This window comes from Peromyscus californicus, unplaced genomic scaffold (assembly GCF_007827085.1).
Source record: "Peromyscus californicus insignis strain IS unplaced genomic scaffold, ASM782708v3 Scaffold_4__1_contigs__length_199733344, whole genome shotgun sequence".
In the NCBI taxonomy this organism is placed as follows: Eukaryota; Metazoa; Chordata; class Mammalia; order Rodentia; family Cricetidae; genus Peromyscus; species Peromyscus californicus.
Window position 1 is genome coordinate 158,935,212 of NW_026294562.1, and position 17,920 is coordinate 158,953,131.

General features: G+C 51.4%; 1 protein-coding gene across 1 annotated transcript in view; it reads right to left on the reverse strand.

Annotated features, from left to right (window-relative positions):
- Window positions 1-17,920, reverse strand: part of Pepd (peptidase D) — a 134,889-nt gene that overhangs the window by 20,088 nt on the left and 96,881 nt on the right. The window contains exons 10-11 of the mRNA XM_052760063.1: window positions 2,028-2,096; window positions 778-855 (exon numbers count right to left, since the gene is read on the reverse strand). Coding sequence (XP_052616023.1) covers window positions 778-855; window positions 2,028-2,096 — 147 coding nt within the window. The remainder of the gene's footprint in view (window positions 1-777; window positions 856-2,027; window positions 2,097-17,920) is intronic.

Consider the following 17,920-nt stretch of genomic DNA (forward strand, 5'->3'; position numbering starts at 1 on the left):
ACTGTGGCACTGCCGAGGAGCCCAGCTTTGGACCATGGAGCGGACAGCAGCGAGGAACTAGTCAGACATGGTGGCGCACGCCTGTAATCCCAGGTCCTGGCGGCAGAGGCAGGAGGACTGCTGTAAGTTCTTGGCCAGCTCCAGCTAGACCCTCACACAAAATAGACATCTAAGAGCCAGGCAGGACAGGGACCCTTTGGTCAATTGATGATCACAGCACATGTGAAGGCCAAGGCAGGGTGGCTCTGTGTGGCTTGAGCCTGCCCTGGCCAATGTCTGGTGGGGACCATGGAGTGACTGAGGAACAGTGAGTGCGGATCCCTCCAGGCCCAAGGGTGGCAGCCCAGCATGCTCTGTGGGCACTTGCCCTACCACGGCCTTGTGTGGAACGGAGGGTCTGGCAGAGCTGAAGCAATGGCTGCACAGGGCAAGGAGCTTGGTGGCCACGGATAACAGTTTTCAGAGTGGGGAGCTCCAAACACAGGGAGCTCAATGGTTGGAAAGGACAGGATGGGAGAGGCTGGGGATAGTCAAAAAGCAACCTCCCAAGCCAAGCCCCTTCCCAGCGCCACAGGAAACCACCGGGAATCTTGCTGGGTGATGTCCTCAGGCCTGGAGAAGGTAGCATGCAGGCTAACAGCAATAGCAGAAAAGTCTGGGCTGAAAGCAGGCCCAGGGCTTTGCTTAGCCAACCCTCTTCGGACAGGGACCCAGAGGCCTTGTGGCTGACAGCTGTTCACGTGCACGGTGGGGTGACGGCAGCTCAGCCTCACTTACCACATGTCTCCATCCTTGATCGTCCGGTCATTGGGGGCCCCGGCATGGCCGTAGTGCAGCACAGCCGCGTTCTCACCACTGTGAAGAGCCACAGAGGGTAGTTAAGAGCCTACGGTCACCCAGCAGGCCCTGGAGGCTGGACCAGGCCCACAGCCGGGAGTAGAGGAACATGGCGTCCCCGCCTGCCACAGAGCTGGGAGCAGCCCCTTGGGTCTGACAGCTAGCTGCCTTCTGGGCTGGGACGTAGGCAGCAGATGTGAAGAGCAGAGGCTCACGGGCCTGGAGAAGGGCTAAAGGCAGGGAGGTTTCATGGAAGGTCCTAGCAGTCTCAAGAGCCTCTTAGGAGTCCTATCCAGGACTAGAGCGATGAGAAGCTCGTGGCTCCTTGTTCCCTGTTCCATGGAGCTACCCTAATGAGCAACACCGTTAGGAAGAACTTATAAGTCTGTTCAAAGGGGAAAACCCCACCTGGTATAATATTTATGGCCCCATTCGGGAGTCTCAGGAATCGTAAAAGTAGAAATAATGATTTTTCTCTCTATCCACCAGAGAAGAACATTTCCAAGGACAGAGGTGTTTGGATGTATTATTCATGTATGAGGACACTCACTCACATCAGTGAGAGCCGCCCACCTCTGTCCAGGCTGAGCAGGGACTAGGCTGGAGGGATGGAGTTTGGGAGGCTAGCTTGGGTCAGGCCCAGACACAAGAGACCACCCACAGCTATGATGTGCTCATACAGCCACACTCAGAATGACACCTGCAGCCAGCCACTCACACAGCTGTGCACGGCCCTGGAGACCACACAAGTGCAGTCAGAGCCAATGACCACCCCTATGGCCATGGTTAGTTCTACCATGTGTGTACACAGGAGAATATCCTGTCATGTGCAGATGACACAGCCTCAGTGTGCCACATAGACACCCACACAGAGCCCAACATCTGCCCCCAACCAGGCACATACTCTTATAAAAGGACTCAATCCCGGTACTGACATAGCTCCCTCCATGTTTTACCCCCACTGCACACAGCAATTGACCTATTTGCTACATGCCACCTACAGGCTAGCCTGTTTGTCTTACGCTACCTGTGCACATATGTGACCAGGCATGGGGTGCCAGCAGTGGAGGGCAAGGTGACTTCCAGGCATTGGTGCGGGCACAGGAGTGAGCAAGTGCCCCTGAGCTAGGGGTCGGGAGGATGGAGTGCTCCCCGTTGCCTGTCCTCCTCCCACGAGGCCCAAGACTCACCTGCAGCAGATACAGGTGTAAGAGGTATGGCGCATGCCGCCCCGAGAGTAACAGTAGTGCTGGAACAGGCTGCGGAGAGAGACACATGGTGGGGTGTTACTGCAGTCTGAGTGGTCGTGATCTTCAAATGCAGATCCTCCGTGTAGACCTGCTTCTGCCACACCCCTGAGCAGGCTGGACTTCCCCAGTGCGTGGGAGCACAGGGCCAGCCCTGGGCCCCAGAACTAGGGAGGGCAGAGGTGGCCAGAAAAGAAGGTGGGCACAGCAGGAGGCAGGAAGAGCACTGGAGCCTGATCCCTGGGAGACATGAGGGACACAGTTCTATAGGGCTGAGGGTCTCCCTGTGAATCTGTGACTGGTGCATTACCCTGGGCTGCCAAGAGAGGGCTAGGCAGATGGGGTGGCAAGGCCATCTCCCGGGAGCTGAGGAGACAGGTCTTGGGGGCAGGCTCCAGGTCTCCCTGCTTGAGAAAGCATAAGCCAGCTGGGCTTAGGGACAGGCTCACCCCTTAGGCAGGGAGGCCCATCAGCAAGGGCTGAAGGGACAGATGGGCCCTGACCCAAGTGCCAAGGGATGTCTTTGGGAGAGTGGGATTTATCATTACAGTATTGCACAATCCGAGAGAGTGAGAAGGGGCGGGTAGCCCAGCCTTCTAGAAGGCTCAGCACTGAGAATACCCGTGTTGTGGGAGGGGCAGCGAGCTATCTCCTCACACTGGGCCCCCTATGCTGCTTAGAGGAAGCTCTTCAGGACAGAGAGGTGACATCAGAAGGCACACACCGTAATGGCAGCCCTTGGGACACTGAGGCAGGAAGACTGCTATGAGTTCAGGATAAGCTTGGGATACATGTCAAAATTAGAAAGCGAGGGCTGGGGACTCTCAGCATGTAGCAGCAAGCGCTGCCGTTTAGCAGTGTGTTCTCAGCATCCACATCAGAGGCTCTAGCTGCCTGTGACTTCAGCTTCAGGAGACCTGACACCTTCCGACCTCCGTGGGCACCAGGCATGCATGTGGCGCGCATACATACATGCAGGCAGGCCAAACACTCACATGCTTAGAATACAAATAAACAGATCTCTAAAAAAATCACACACACACACACACACCCCTTTTGACAATACCCCACTATGAAGCTCTGGCTGTTCTGGAACTCTAGACTAGGCTGGCCTTGAATTGAATTCACAGAGCTCTATCTACTGCCTACCACCTGAGTGTTGGGATTAAAGGCATGGGCCACCGGGCCTGACAAAAATAAATCTTAAAGAAAGCTGAACCTCAGGGAGGCTGCATGGCCACAGCTTTCAAATGCCTCAGGCCCCACCCTCCTTTATGCCTTGGACCTCAGCACTGGGACACAACATGGCCAGGCTCTGCAGAATGTAGCTGGTAAGGGGGTGGCGGTGGGGAACCCTCTTCACTCCATCCCAGAGGCTCCAGCATACTTTCCCTGCTGGGCCCTGGCTCAACCCTGCTCTGAGAAGTAGGCCTAGGTGGTCATATCCGCCTACTGCTGACTGCAGAGTACCAAAGGCAGCCCACAGGCATGCTGAGTGGCAGCCCTGCCTGCCCTGCACGTTCTAGGCCTGTTTTGGAAAGTGTCTGCGCGGAGGAGTTTAATCTTCTAGGCACTGTAAACACAAATTATGTATAATTGTTATGATTGGGTATTAAGTAGTTGTTATGCAGAAACGGTTCCACTGGATTCGATCGGCTTTCAGACTTGCCTGCAAACCTTCCAGGATAATTGGGTATCTTACAAGTGAAACGTTTCCTCAAAGCACAGGATTTCAGGAGCTGTATGGGGGAGGGGGAGCCGGGGGAGGGGGGACAGGACACCCACTCCTTCCTTAGATGCTCTCGGTCACAGCGGGAGATATGGGCCAGGAGAGCCGTCAGGCCGAAGCCAGAGAGCTGAGCCTGCGTTAGGCACATCCCCTGGGATTCTCCCACCTACCCCGGGCAGGCAGACTCCCGAACAGCTCCCTCTCTATACAGGAAGCCTCCAAGTCACCCCATGGAGCCCCAGTGCTCCCTCAGCTTTTGGAGACGTAGTTCTTTCACAGAACATCAGGGGACCACATGGCCGTGTTCACAGCGGTGGAGACAGGTGGCCTGTGCATGGTCGCAGGTGCTACGGGACTGGCTGGCTCCAGGGAGGATAGGAAGAGGGACAGCCACGCCACTCCAGCAGGATGATCCTGGGGTGGGTTCGGCACCTTGGCCTGGGGCCTAATCTCGGCAGAGACAACCTTCCTTGTATCCTTGGCTTCTGTGGAAGAAAAAGGCAACTTCCAGGACAGGGCACGGTTTGCAGAAGCGGCTGACAGGCAAGGGGGAGTCAGTAGTTTCCACCCGTAAGCCTCAGCCTGACATGGGCCGTTTTCCAGCTCTATGCATGGTTCCGCATTCCCATAAGCAGGAGCTCCAGGGAGGGGAGTCACCCATGCAGGAAGTCCATCCCCGAATGAGGCTGCTGTCCTCCACACTGGACATCCGCATGTTCTGCTTTAAACGACTGTCTGACACCTGCTGGCTAGCTGCTGCTGGTATTTTGGGAGGCTATGGGCCCTTTGGAACATGGGGCCTGCTGGTGGACACAGGCTACCTGCGGTGGGCCCTCAGAGACCCCACCCCACCTTGAGTCCACCTGCTGCTCCCCCGGGGTGAGCGGAGCACACTTGCCTCTCCCTGGGCATAGCCGCTCTTGCAGCCTTCCTGCCACACTGAGCTGATAGTGAGCCACGAGCCAAGACAAAGTCTTCCTCCCGTAAGTCACTTCAGTCGGCTGCTCTGTCACAGCCTTAGGAAAGGCAGCCAATCAAGACCCAGCCTTAGACAAGCTAGGCCAGCACTGCACTGGGGAACCACCCACGGACCCTTGGCGTTTCCATTTCGTTTTTCTGATAGAAGATGGAAGCATCCAAGGACACGCGGATGCTTTAGAGGTAATAAGTAGATTAAGTGGGCCAGCCACATTTTCTGCAGGCTTCTAGTCTGGGCTGTAGACGTGTAAGGGTCCCCAAGTTCTAAGGAGAGTGAGGTGACACAGGGCGTGAAGAGGTTGCCATGTTTCTGATCTTTAAGGGGCAAGGACAGAGGATCAAATGCTTTGAACTGAGTGAGAGTTGTTACATGGAGGCAACGTGAGGCTCTGTTCAGGCTGGTCTGAGCTCAGCAGGCAGAGCTGGGATGAGCAAGCATGGGCCAGGCTATCCGAGCAACCTGACCCCACATCAGTAGCCAGGATACTTTAAAAAGATCCCTCTAAGGCTTCATGGAAAATAGAGTAAGCCAGCAACGGAGAGGCCAACTGCTGAGTGACCCAAGTCCAGTCCATGGTCACGTTTGCTGCAGGCTGTCAGCTACCCCTCTGGAACTACAGTATGTGAATTGACGGAGAGTTGCAGACAGAAACCCTCCTGCTCCCACACACAGAGGTACAGCATGAAGCACAACATGTGGAGCAGAAAGCAAGAGTGAGAAAGGAGCAGGGGAGGCTTAGAACTGAGAGAGGTTGTATACACAGAGAGCTAGGGCCTGCATGGGAACACACACAGAAAGGCAGGACCTGGGGCAACTCCATAACAAAGCCACAAGGCCTGCTGGGCTGTGCAAGGGCACACTTATCTCAGGATTCATAAACACAGGTTCATTTGCCCTGGGTTCCTGTTCAGATGGGAATGATCTTCAGGGTTTAGAAACCCCAGCAGGAAATGAACAAACAGCCATACTATGATCCTGGAGTCTGTCGCTAGCAGGAGGGCACACTGAATCTAAACCGGATGGCCACAGCCTCAAGAGGGCCAGCCAAGGACTACAGATATAGCACAGCACAGACCTTTTTTTTTTTGGTTTTTCGAGACAGGGTTTCTCTGTGTAGCTTTGAGCCTTTCCTGGATTTCGTTCTGTAGCCCAGGCTGGCCTTGAACTCACAAAGATCCGCCTGCCTCTGCTTCCCCAGTGCTGGGATTAAAGGCGTGCGCCACCACCTCCCGGTGCACAGACCTTATATGCACATGCATCACATAAAGGCCATGTCCAGGCCCACAGCACATCACACACACCACACTCACATACCAAATACACACCCACAAGCACAGGTTTTTATACACAAGTCATACACATGCCATACACAGTGTGTCATGCACATCACATACACCATATACAAACCACAGTTCAGTTCTCACACATGCATGTCACACTCATATTACACAGTTACTCACACATTACACATACTCACACCTCATACATACTCAGCACACATTCTACATACATGTCATATTCTAGATACCACATGAATACTTGGCACAGGCCATATACAAACCTGTGGTGCTCACACACAGCACATACATATCACCTCCCACACATAACACTATGAACTCACACACATTATGAACTCACACCCAGCCCCAACTACTACCAGCTCACACACCCATCACACCACACCACTATGGACTCACACACTTATCATGCCCTCCCCCACTATGAACTCAGCACACCTATCATGCCCTCCCCCACTATGAACTCAGCACACCTATCATGCCCTCCCCCACTATGAACTCAGCACACCTATCATGCCCACCCCCCACTATGAACTCACACACCCATCATACCCCCTCTATACAAAATTTTCAGACACAATAAACATCAGGTTGAGACCCTCCCCTACCCAAGGATTTCTAAAAACAATTCTCAAGACTTAAACACACAGGGTATAGTTAATACCTAAAAAGACAGCATGGGAAAAGAATTGGTAGATTCTATTAAGAACTGGAAATGACCAGTCTCCCCATAGAAGATGACAGATAGCAAGACAGCTCTGGGAAACTTGTCTTTTTGTAAATCTGTGACTTGTGCACAGCACAGGCATGGTGCTGGGCTCCACCCACTAATCCTGCTCCCTCGACTCACCTGGAAGCATCCAGACTGGGCATTGTGGTAGTCTGAATGGGAATGGCTCCCATAGGCTCATTTATTTGAAGGCTTAGTCATCAGGGAGTGACACTATTTGAGAAGGATTAGGAGGTGTGGTCTTAGAGGAAGTGTGTCATTGGGGGTGGGCTTTGAGGTTTTAAAAGCCCATGTCAGGCCCAGTCTCTCTCTTCCTACAGATCAGGATGTAGCTTTCAGCTACTGCTCCATGCCACCATGCTTCTTCCCTCCATGATGATAATGGACTAATCCTCTGAGACTGTAAGCAAGCCCTCAATTAAATGCTTTCTCTTATAAGAGTTGCCGTGGTCCTGGTGCTTCCTCACAACAAAAGAACAGTGACTAAGCACTAGGGATGCCCACCAAGGGACTTTCTGAGGGCAAAGGAGCTGCCAATGTTCCAGCCACCCAGCCTTCCACACATCCCTACTGCCTAGGCTGCTGAGGCTCTTCCCTACTTGGCCATTCCTCCAACACTTTTGCCATAAATTTTTCCCAAGCCAGGCTCGGGTATCCAGGCATAAATGAGAACCTGAGGTAACCTGGGACAATCTGCACAGTGAATAACAAGGTGGATGGAGGCACTGCAATGACAGCATGGGGCAGGACCATTTGTCAGTGCCTGGAGATGAATAATGGGGCAAACCCAGCAAACACTCAAGCCCACATCCCCAGGGACAGCATTGCTGGGCCTGCCTCTCTGGCCTTGGGAGCACTCCTGGCCACAAGGTCCAGCTCTGGCCCATGAAGGTTTATCATCTAACGCATGATGATAAGCAGTCTTATAAGATGCAGTAATTGCTTGAGGTAACAGCAGAAGGCCTGCCCTGCTAACAAAAGTCAACTAAGCTATCGGCAGCGCAAGCTGGTAGCTCTTGTGGCTGGGGCCTTGGAGGTCAGCAGAGGCAGCTGAAGGAGGTATCTCTGACCATATCTCTTCCCAGCCTGGGCCCTGATGGACCTCAGGACTTCAACCATGAAGAATGGCATGAGTAGGCATGTGGAAAGGAAGACAGCAGGCATGTACAGGCCACAAGGCGGAGCAGAAGGGCAAGGAGAGTGAGTGGTCTGGATGTGGGCTGTGAAGCTGGGCAGCAGGGCCCTGGCTCTGCTCAGTCCTGACTCAGACAACAAACTCTTGCTCTGATGCTGTGTGTCTGATGGGCCTCATTTCCTCGTAGTGAAAAGTGGGATAGTGGTACTCCACTTCCTGTGAATTTCTTGCTTAATCCTTACGACTATGTGGATTGACACACAATAAGCACCATGTACCGAACACGCCCATCTGTGGTCACTGTCCAGAGGTCTAAGGGGAGCCTACAGGTTAGAGGAAACACACACACACACACACACACACATACACACACACATCTCACTATGTAACTCTGACTGGCCTGGAACTTGCTATGTAGATCAGGCTGGCCTTGAACTCACAGAGATCCATTGCCTCTATCTCCTGAGTGAGTGCAGGAATTAAAAAGATGCACAACCATGCCTGACCCTTGGCTATTTCTTGAAAACCAAACAAAACCTACACAGATGCACAACCAGTCCTGTGACAGTCTAGCCACACCAGTCCCTGTTCAGGCCAACATACACACGGGAGGCAAATGTTTGACCACACAGCTCCAGGACTTATGCTCACATAATGGCTTCCTGATCCTTCTTGGTGGCCTCAGGCAAGGCTGACCCAGGAGTCTCAGAGTCCTGACCATGTGAAAACAGGGAGGAGAGGGAAGTGTGAGGTGTCTTAAGATTTTTTTGGGTGTGTGTGTATGTGTCAAATAATGGTGTTGTATATAAATGTCTCAGCATCGAGTTACTTAACATCTTAAAAATATTTATTTATTCACTTATTGCGTGTGTGTGTGTGTGTGTGTGTGTGTGTGTGTGTAGTCAGAGGACAACCTGCAGGAGTCATTCTCTTCTGTGGGTCCCAGGAATGGTACTCAGGTCATCAGGCATGGCAACATCTTTATCTTTGAGGTTTTATTTATTTATTTATTTATTTATTTATTTTGGTTTTTCGAGACAGGGTTTCTCTGTGTAGCTTTGCGCCTTTCCTGGAACTCACTTGGTAGCCCAGGCTGGCCTCGAACTCACAGAGATCCGCCTGGCTCTGCCTCCTGAGTGCTGGGATTAAAGGCGTGCGCCACCACCGCCCGGTGAGGTTTTATTTTTTATTATTGTGTATATGATGGGGGAGTGCTCTGGCATGTGTATATGGGAGTCAGGGCAACTTTTTGGAGTTGGTTCTCTCTTTACACCTTTAAGTGGATTTCAGGGATCAAACTTAGGCCATCAGGTTTGAGTGGCAAGCCCTTGGCCAGCTCACCACCCCGAGTTACTTTTTTTTTTTAAGTACCTTTTTTTTTTTTTCTTTTCTGTTTTTTCAAGACAGGGTTTCTCTGTGTAGTTTTGGTGCCTGTCCTGGATCTCGCTCTGTAGCCCAGGTTGGCCTCGAACTCACAGAGATCCACCTGGCTCTGCCTCCCAAGTGCTGGGATTAAAGGCATGCACCACCACTGCCCAGCCTTAAGTAACTTTTTTATGTCTGAGTTACTTTTAATTCACATTTATATCATATACTGGCTATGACATTCTCTAAATAAGAAAGACTATGTATGGATGTGGTATACCTAACTAATCTCTGAACATGTGTGAAGGGGAGTCCCTTTTCAGAGTAAGAGAGGCATGGTCCATCCCAGAAGAGCCTTAAGACGCATCTCAAGAGACTCGGGAGTGTTTCCTGTCTCCTCCAGGTGGAAGCAGCAGCTTTGGAGACTAGGGCCACAATGTGTGCGGTGGTCAGTTTTGACGATCAGTTTAACTGCATTCAGGATCACTTGGGAAATGGGCTGGTGTGTGTCTGGGAGGATTTGCTGTGGGAAAAAAGGTCCTCCCTAAATGTGGCTGGGTCTATCCCAGGGTGTGGGGGCCCAAGCAACATAAAAAGGGGAAAAGAAAAAGGTGACTTCGTGCTGGCCTTCTTTCTGCTCAGAACGGAAGAACAACCTCAACCGCACGCGGCTGCCATCATGGACTGAACTCCCCGTCAGCCCAAACACATCATTCCTCCTGAAGTTGTCTCTGTTGGGTATTTGGTCACAGCATGTCAGCAGAAGGGAAGCCTCTTCCATGTGGAGCAGAGAGGGGAAGCCTGCACTCCTTTCTTCTGAGGAGACCACGGTCAGCAGAAGGCAAACAGACTCTACCTCCTGAGGCCACTGCCCACAGGTTCCAGATCTTTCGGCATGTATTTTCTGTGGGCCTTTCGCAGGACAGACACGGGGACAAGTGAACTGGGGTACTGTCCTGTGCCTCCTCTGCCCCAGACCCCAAGTGAGGACAGACCCAGTTCTCTGGCTAGGGACAAACAGGCTCTCTGTGTTGTAAATGATCGAGTGGAATTCACACAGTATGTTGCCAAGAAGGGTCTGGTGTAAAGTCTTAGCCTAAAACCAGCAATGCATTGTTAGTGAGACCCGTCGGAGCAGAGGGCCTGACAGCCGCCCAGGGCAGCCTGTGCCAAATGGCATCATTAGCCACAAGGCCACTGGTAATAACTGTGGTGACCTCTTCTGCTTCTAGGTGCTCCCCAAGTCTTCACAATCCCTCCTCCCACCAACCCTACCCTAGTACTAGGGTAATGCCTTCCCACCTCAACTTCACAAAGGTCTTGCCAATCTTACCTCAGGGTATGGGAAGGGCATCCTGGGCCTGCATAGACCACCCTGAGCCATCTGTTCGAACTTCTCTGCTCCTGATGGGGTATCTCTACGCGTTAGCTACCTTTCTTGTTACTGTGACCTGATAAGCAGCAGCTGGAGGAAGGAAGGAAGTGAAGGAGGGGAAGAGAGAGAGAAGAAGGAAGAAAGGGAGGGAGGGAGGGAGGGCGCAGTTCATCATGCTGGGCAAGCATGGCAGCAGGGGTGTGAAATGGCTTGCTCACATACGGCCAATCTTGGCATTTAGCTGCCTTTTCTTTTCCCCAGGCCTCCAGCCCATGGGGCAGTGTGGCCTACATTCAGGATGTGTCTCCTTCCCTGGATAACTGTCTCTGGAGAAGCTCTCACACACACCTCTAAGTGTGCCTCCTAGGTGGCTCTACACCCAGTCAGATGTGAGTGAAGATCAGCCTGACACTTGCAATCTGAGATCTATCACGGAAGGATCGGGGCCAGTGGGTTGGGGCTTGTTGTCTGTGCAGACTTTCAGATCGGAATGCCTCCAAAGCCTGGGGCCTGTCGGCCTGTGTGGGTTGGGCGGCACCTTTCACAGACCTTCCTGGGACAACTGGTGTTGCATATATCCTGGTGGCAGGGGCGCTATGATACCCTCTACAGCTGAGCACGGGGTCTACGAGGACACATGGGTCCACCCAGTCTGGGGTGAAGAGGCCCCAGGTGGCTGGTGGGAAGCAGCAGCTGGTCCTCGGAGAAAGGATGCTGGGATGGGGAACCCCGGAGGGCAGGCCCCACTAACTAGAGTCGAGGGCGGCAGCAGGGACTGCAGTGGTCACGGTGGAAGACAGAAGGTGAGCAGCCGCTGTGCAGCAGCTCCCCTCGCTCGGAAAGGCCTTATCAAGGTACAAGATAATTAGCATTTTAATTGGATAATTGGGAATTCTAAATTGCCTATCTTTTATTAAGCATAACTGAGGACATAACATGACATTCAATTAACAAATCGTCCCCTTTATTCTTGACATGCCTGATTAAGCTGAGTTTCTGACTTTGTCCGTATCAGTTATTGGAAGAAAAAAAAACCAAACCAAACCAAACCAGAGCTCAACATGTTGCTTTAATTGTCAAAGCCCTGGCGGCAGACTTCTCTCTCTTTCTCTGTCACACACACAGAAATTCTTAAGACATTCTTAACAAGTTGTGTGCAGTGGGGGCTGGAGAGATGGCTCAATGGTTAGGAGCACTTGCTGCTCTTCCAGAGGGCCTAGGTTCAGTGCCCAGCTCCCATGTGTCAGCTCACATCGGTAACTCCAGTTCCAGGGGGATTGGAAGCCCTCTTCTGACCCGCAGGTCCACTAACATACATGCAGCCAAAAGTCCCAGACACGTAAACTAAAAATAAACCTTGTTAAAAATTATACACACTGTTGGGCATGGCAGTGCATGCCTTTAGTCCCAGCTTAGGAGGATGAGGCAGGAGGATCTCCATGAGTTTGAGGCCAGCCTGGCTACACAGAGAACTTAGGCTGGACAAAGCTTCATAGTGAGACTGTCACATACACACACACACACACACACACACACACACACACACTCACTTACACAATCACCCCTTAATATCACCCAGTGATAACCTCTATTAAATATTTTGAACACCTTCTAGGCATTTTTTAAATTCATAAACACAGATTTAAAAATATAATTAGCTGTCAACCGTTTTACTGAAACATGACATCCATGCAGGCAGGATCCAGATCCAAAGGCGCAGCATAATGAGCTGGCACCACATCAACAGCCTGTGCCCCTTTCCTCAGCCTGCGCCGCCCCCACGCGTGGCCTGACTTCTAACTGGGCTTGCCGGTTTTGAGCTTGCTGTGAGTAGGATCAGGCAAGCACGTTCTCTCTAGTGTCTGGCATCTCCTGCTACCCAGCGCCCTGTGTGCGAGGTCTGTGTGGGTGGCAGGTGCTCTTGCCCGTTCGTCCTAGTCACCGGTTCATTGTTATTAGCTGCTGTGGTACCGCCGGAACCGAACCACGGGACAGAAGCATTGCAACTTTGGTTGCTTGGTCCCATGACTTGGGCAGAACATCACGGCAGGGGCAGGGGAGAGGGCCCAGGACCCTTTTCGTTATGGAGAGGAAAGAGAGAGAACACACAGGAAGAGGCCAGGGCAAGACACTGTCGCAATGAGACACCCCTAGTGACCCAGCCCCGATGAGGACTTCCTCCAAGGAGGCCCACCTCCATTTCTCACCACCTCACAGTAACAGCTCACATTATAACACCATCAAGGGACTGAACCAACTGGTTAGGTTGGAGCCCCCATGATCCAACTGTTTCTAGAAACGACATCACAGACAGAGGTGGGCTTCACTAACCTGCATCTCTCTCTCTCTCTCTCTCTCTCTCTCTCTCTCTCTCTCTCTCTCTCTCTCTCTCGGTTTTTCAAGACAGGGTTTCTCTGTGTAGTTTTGGAGCCTGTCCTGTATCGAGGCCCAGGCTAGCCTCGAACTCACAGAGATCCGCCTGCCTCTGCCTCCCAAGTGCTGGGATCAAAGGCGTGCGCCACCACCGCCCGGCTGCATCTTTCTTAATCCAGTTGAGTTGGCAGTCAAGATTAACCACCAGAGGACCGGAGCGATGGCTCAGCAGGTAAAATTCCTTGCCATGCAAATGTGAAGACCTGAGTTAGACTCCGCAGCACCCACATAAAAACATGTGTCCATAATCCCAGTTCTCCTACAGGGAGACAGGATGTGGAGGTGGAACCCCAGGAAGCCCAGGGGCCAGATAGCCTAGTGTATACATCCCAAAGCAACAGAGAGATACAGTATCAATGCAGCAAGGACCGACAGCCAAGGCTGGCCTTTGACCTACACACCTGTGCCATTCACTGCACATGTGTAGCCCCATTCACACATAAGCATACCTGCCATTACACCACATGCACGCACGCACGCACGCATGCATGCTTCCATGCATGCTTGCACTCATGCTGAAAAAATTAACCACTGTGGCCAGAGAGGTCGATGGCTCAGTGGTTAAGAGCACCGACTGCCCTTGCAGAGGATCTGGGTTTTAGTCCCTAGCACCCACATGGTGGCTCACAACCAACCACCATAATTCCAGTCCCAAAGGCTCTTCCAGCCTCCATGGTCACCAGGCACACATGTGGTACACATACATACGTGCAGGCAAAACACTCAAACACCTAAGATAAAAATAAATTCAACTTTAAAAAGCGACCATCGTGGTCACGTCCCACTGGCTGAGTACAACCCAGTGCATCTTCTTGTTCTAGCAGCGGGCCTTCAGGCTGCTCCCAGACCACAGCCATTATGAATGCCGCTGCTGAGGGAGCTGTCTGGTCTCTCTGTCGAGCTGACATCTGGGAGTAGAAACTCTGTGTCACAGGGTCCTACGTGGGCTCAATTTTAATAGAGAAAACCCAAAAGGTGTTCCAGGTAGCCACAGGCACGGAATCTGTCTGATGACTTCTTCCACTTGACACCTATGGAGGGAGCCAAGCTGTGCCCAGACAGGTCTGCAGGTAAACAGCCCACCCCGTCCCAACTGAGCATCTAAGTATTTCTAAAGCAAAACTGCTCCTTGTCAGAGACACATGTCTATGCTGTTTCCATTTTGAATGCTGTGTCTAGGATTGACCATTTCTCTGCCACTGCCCTCTCCCTGGTGCAGGAACCATCTTCTCTTGCCTGTTCACTGGCAACAGCAGTCTGGCTGGCCCTTCTGCCTGTCCCCTTGAGTAGCCTAGGCTATCACAGGACTCCCGCTTACACCCAACATTCACAGCCCTTCTCACTGCCCCAGCTCCACTCATCTCCTTAGCTTTCCTCCTTGTTCCTGCTATCGCCAGGCGACCTCCTGCCTCTGGACCACTACGTTAGCCCCATTCTCTCTGCATGGCGTCCATCTCACTCAGAAATCCAGTGTGGCTTCTTACCTTCTCTGGGCACCTTTTCTAATAACTCACCCCAGGAAGGCTAGTTCTGAGTGTATGGATAAAGGGTATTTTGTTCCTGCTATTTAATATTCACGAATATACATATACCCACTTGCCATTTGTCTGTCCATCCATCTGTCATCTGTCTGTCTACTTACTACTTATCTATCCTTCCATCCCATCTCCCATTTTCTCTCATCTATCTACCGACCCATTTATCCATCCTACCCTTTCATGCACTATCTGTCCGTCTGTCCTCCCTCCCTCCCCTGCCACAGGCTGGGATTTATGTTTTGTCCCTGCAGTCTGTCTTGGAGCCCGTATTAAGTGCTTGGCACACAGGAGGTTTGTGCTAGATTTTTTTCAGAGTGATTGAAGAACTAACTTTGAGTAAGTATAGCTGGCAGTACACAGCCTACAATTCATGTAGCCAGCCTCAGGCTGTCAGATATCTAGGTTACTTCCACCTGGGTTATGATGGCCACTCCTGGCATGGACTCATTCCTAGCAGTGGAATTACCGAATATATGCATGGTGTTTAGTCTCGGGGAATGTTCTGCAAACAGTTCCTGGGGCACTCATAGAAGACTCTCAAGGTCCTGAGCAGCACACCTTGGGGCTTATCTGCCCACTGCACTAGGCATCTGGCAGACAAAACACAGGTACTTTACTAATAAACTGGTAAGTCTGAACATGCTTAGTCCCCATATTTCTTCCTTTCTGAATGGTTTCTTCCTTTTTGAAAAATGTGGATGTTCATCTTCTTATTGATCCTTACGGGATTTATATATGGAGGGTTCTAGGCAGTGGTTTGGTCTCTCATCCATGGAACATTCTCTCCTCTACTCTTTAATCTTCTTTATGGCATTTCTGGACAGATCATTTACATTTTTATTGGTCTGGTGTTGACTTTTTTTCTTTATGGCTTCTTCCCTTGGCATCATATTTAAGATTGTTCTTTCCTATCCCCGTGACTATATCAACTATCCCTTTGTGTATGTGTGTTGGGGTGGGGGTGGGGGGTGTCTTTCTGTTTCCCCGTCTACTTTATCAGCCAGCCTTGAACTGTCCGGACTGAGGCAGGGCCCAATGAGTTAGTTACCTTGGTGTTGCTGTGACCAAAACCCCTGACAAAAACAACTGAGGGGGGCAGGCTAATCTGATTCATGATCCCAGAGAGCTTTCATTTTGTTGTGGCAGGGAAGGGAAGACGGAGCAGTGGTGGGGGTGTGAAGCAGAGGCTTGTTCACACCGTGCAGATCAGGAGGCAGACCGAACGGGCAGGAGTGACCCACTTCCGCCAGACAGATCCACCTCCTAAAGCCTCCTAAAGTACCCCAGGGTAGCACCAGTATTCAAAACCACCAGCCTATAGGGGACGTTTCAGATTCAAACTGTACTGGCTCCCTTTTGTTTTCTCTCATTAACTGTCCTCACACATTGACCTGGATCACTGTCTTGGTCAAAGATGAATTCTTTACATACCTGGGTCCCACTTGTTTGTTCTGAAGTGCAGGGACCATCTCCTGCCCTGACCACAGTTCACAGGCCATTTTCTTCCCAAGGGACATTTACTCTTTTAAGTTGTTACTTGTCATACTGGAAAATTATACTTAAGACAGGGATGAAGTTTTCTTTTAGCCAGGTGGTGGTAGCACATACCTTTAATGCCAGCACTTGGGAGGCAGAGGCAGGAGGATCTCTGAGTTCAAGGCCAGCCTGGTCTACAGAGTGAGTTCCAGAATAGCCAAGGCTATATAGAGAGACCCTATCTCGAAAAACAAAAACAAACAACAAAAAGTTTTTTAAATCTTTAAAAGGGGCTGGAGAGATGGCTCAGTGGTTAAGAGCACTTCCTGGCCTTGTGGAGGGCCTGTTCAGTTCCTAACACTACTATCAGATGGCTCACAACTGCCTGTAATTCTAGTTCCAGAAGATCTGACACCCTCTTCTGGCCTTCAAGAGCACCTGCCTGCATGTGGTGCACAAACCCATGCAGACACTTACATACACATAAATAAAAACAAACCTTTAAAGAGCATACTTACAGGGAGAAGACTCCATTTAAAGAAAGTAGGAAGTAGAAAATACCAGATGTGGGATATGAAGTTGGCTAAAATGGTCAAAGTGTCTTGCGAATGGCCAAGGCTGGGCCATTCTGCTCTGAGGCTTCTTGGAAGAAAAGCCTGGGTTTGGTTCTGATGAGAGGGTTTCTGGGTCTGGACCCCTTTCCCAGTGCTCTCAAGTTTCCATTTGGCAGCTGTGGGATGAACTCCAGCAGACTCCAAGTTCACCGCTGTGTCTGAGGCTACTTCTTTGCCTGGCTCAGCTGGCAGGGGACAGCAGGCCAGAGAGGACCCTGTGGACAAAGGCCAAACAGGCCTCTTGATCTTTGGACCTGGGGTGCTGAGAGATGTCGGGGAGTGAAGTCATTTCCAAGCAAATCTGGCAGCTGAGGGCATTGTGTAAGCAGGTGCCAAATCCTTATGAGGATGGCCTGCTCTGCTAACAAGGCTTGGCGTAGGCGTCTCCCACAGCCCAGAGTGCTGGCAGCAGTCACGCCTGGCACAGCCGCATCTGCTTTATTCAGCATCATGAGCCTGGGTCACTAGACACAGCCTAGTCGAAGCATCAATCATCGGATTATCAGGCTGTGGCTCCAAAGGCACCACTAATGCCCAGCGGCTGTTCACTCCACTGGGTAGGGGGGATCCTTCAAGGCTCCCCCACTCCATGTTCTCTCTTCAGGAATGAAACCCGAGACCCTCCAGCAGACAGGTGTTCCCTAAATCCTGGGCCCACAGGAAACAGGAACCTCAGGTCCCAGCCCAGGCGGGAGGGACAGGAGATCCAAATTACCATCTTAGGGAAGAAACTTTTTTGCCTCATGAAGCCCTCCAAGGTGTTTGTTTCATTTTAAAAGACTCCAATGATACTTATTTCTAGATATTCAACTCCTCAGCCTAATTCTCTAAAATATTTTATAAATGCAAACACCTGAGCTATATCAGAAATGACTCTGAAGAAACGCTGCTTTGGATGAATGCCTTTCTGAGGCATGGTATGCACAAGTCACCCAAGCTCTAGGTCTTGGGTGGCCCTCTGCAGCCCCTACGTACCCTGCTCTACTTTTGGGGTTCCATGTCCACAAGTCTCTGCAGATGTGAAGGTACTGAAGGGACCAGGGGGGAAAGCAACCACTGTTAGCTTGCAGGCAGGCAGAGACACAAGTCACTGCAGATGCTGTTAGCTACAGGACTAAATATAAAGGATCTAGTCACTTAGGAGCTAGTGGCAGCCTGGTGGTC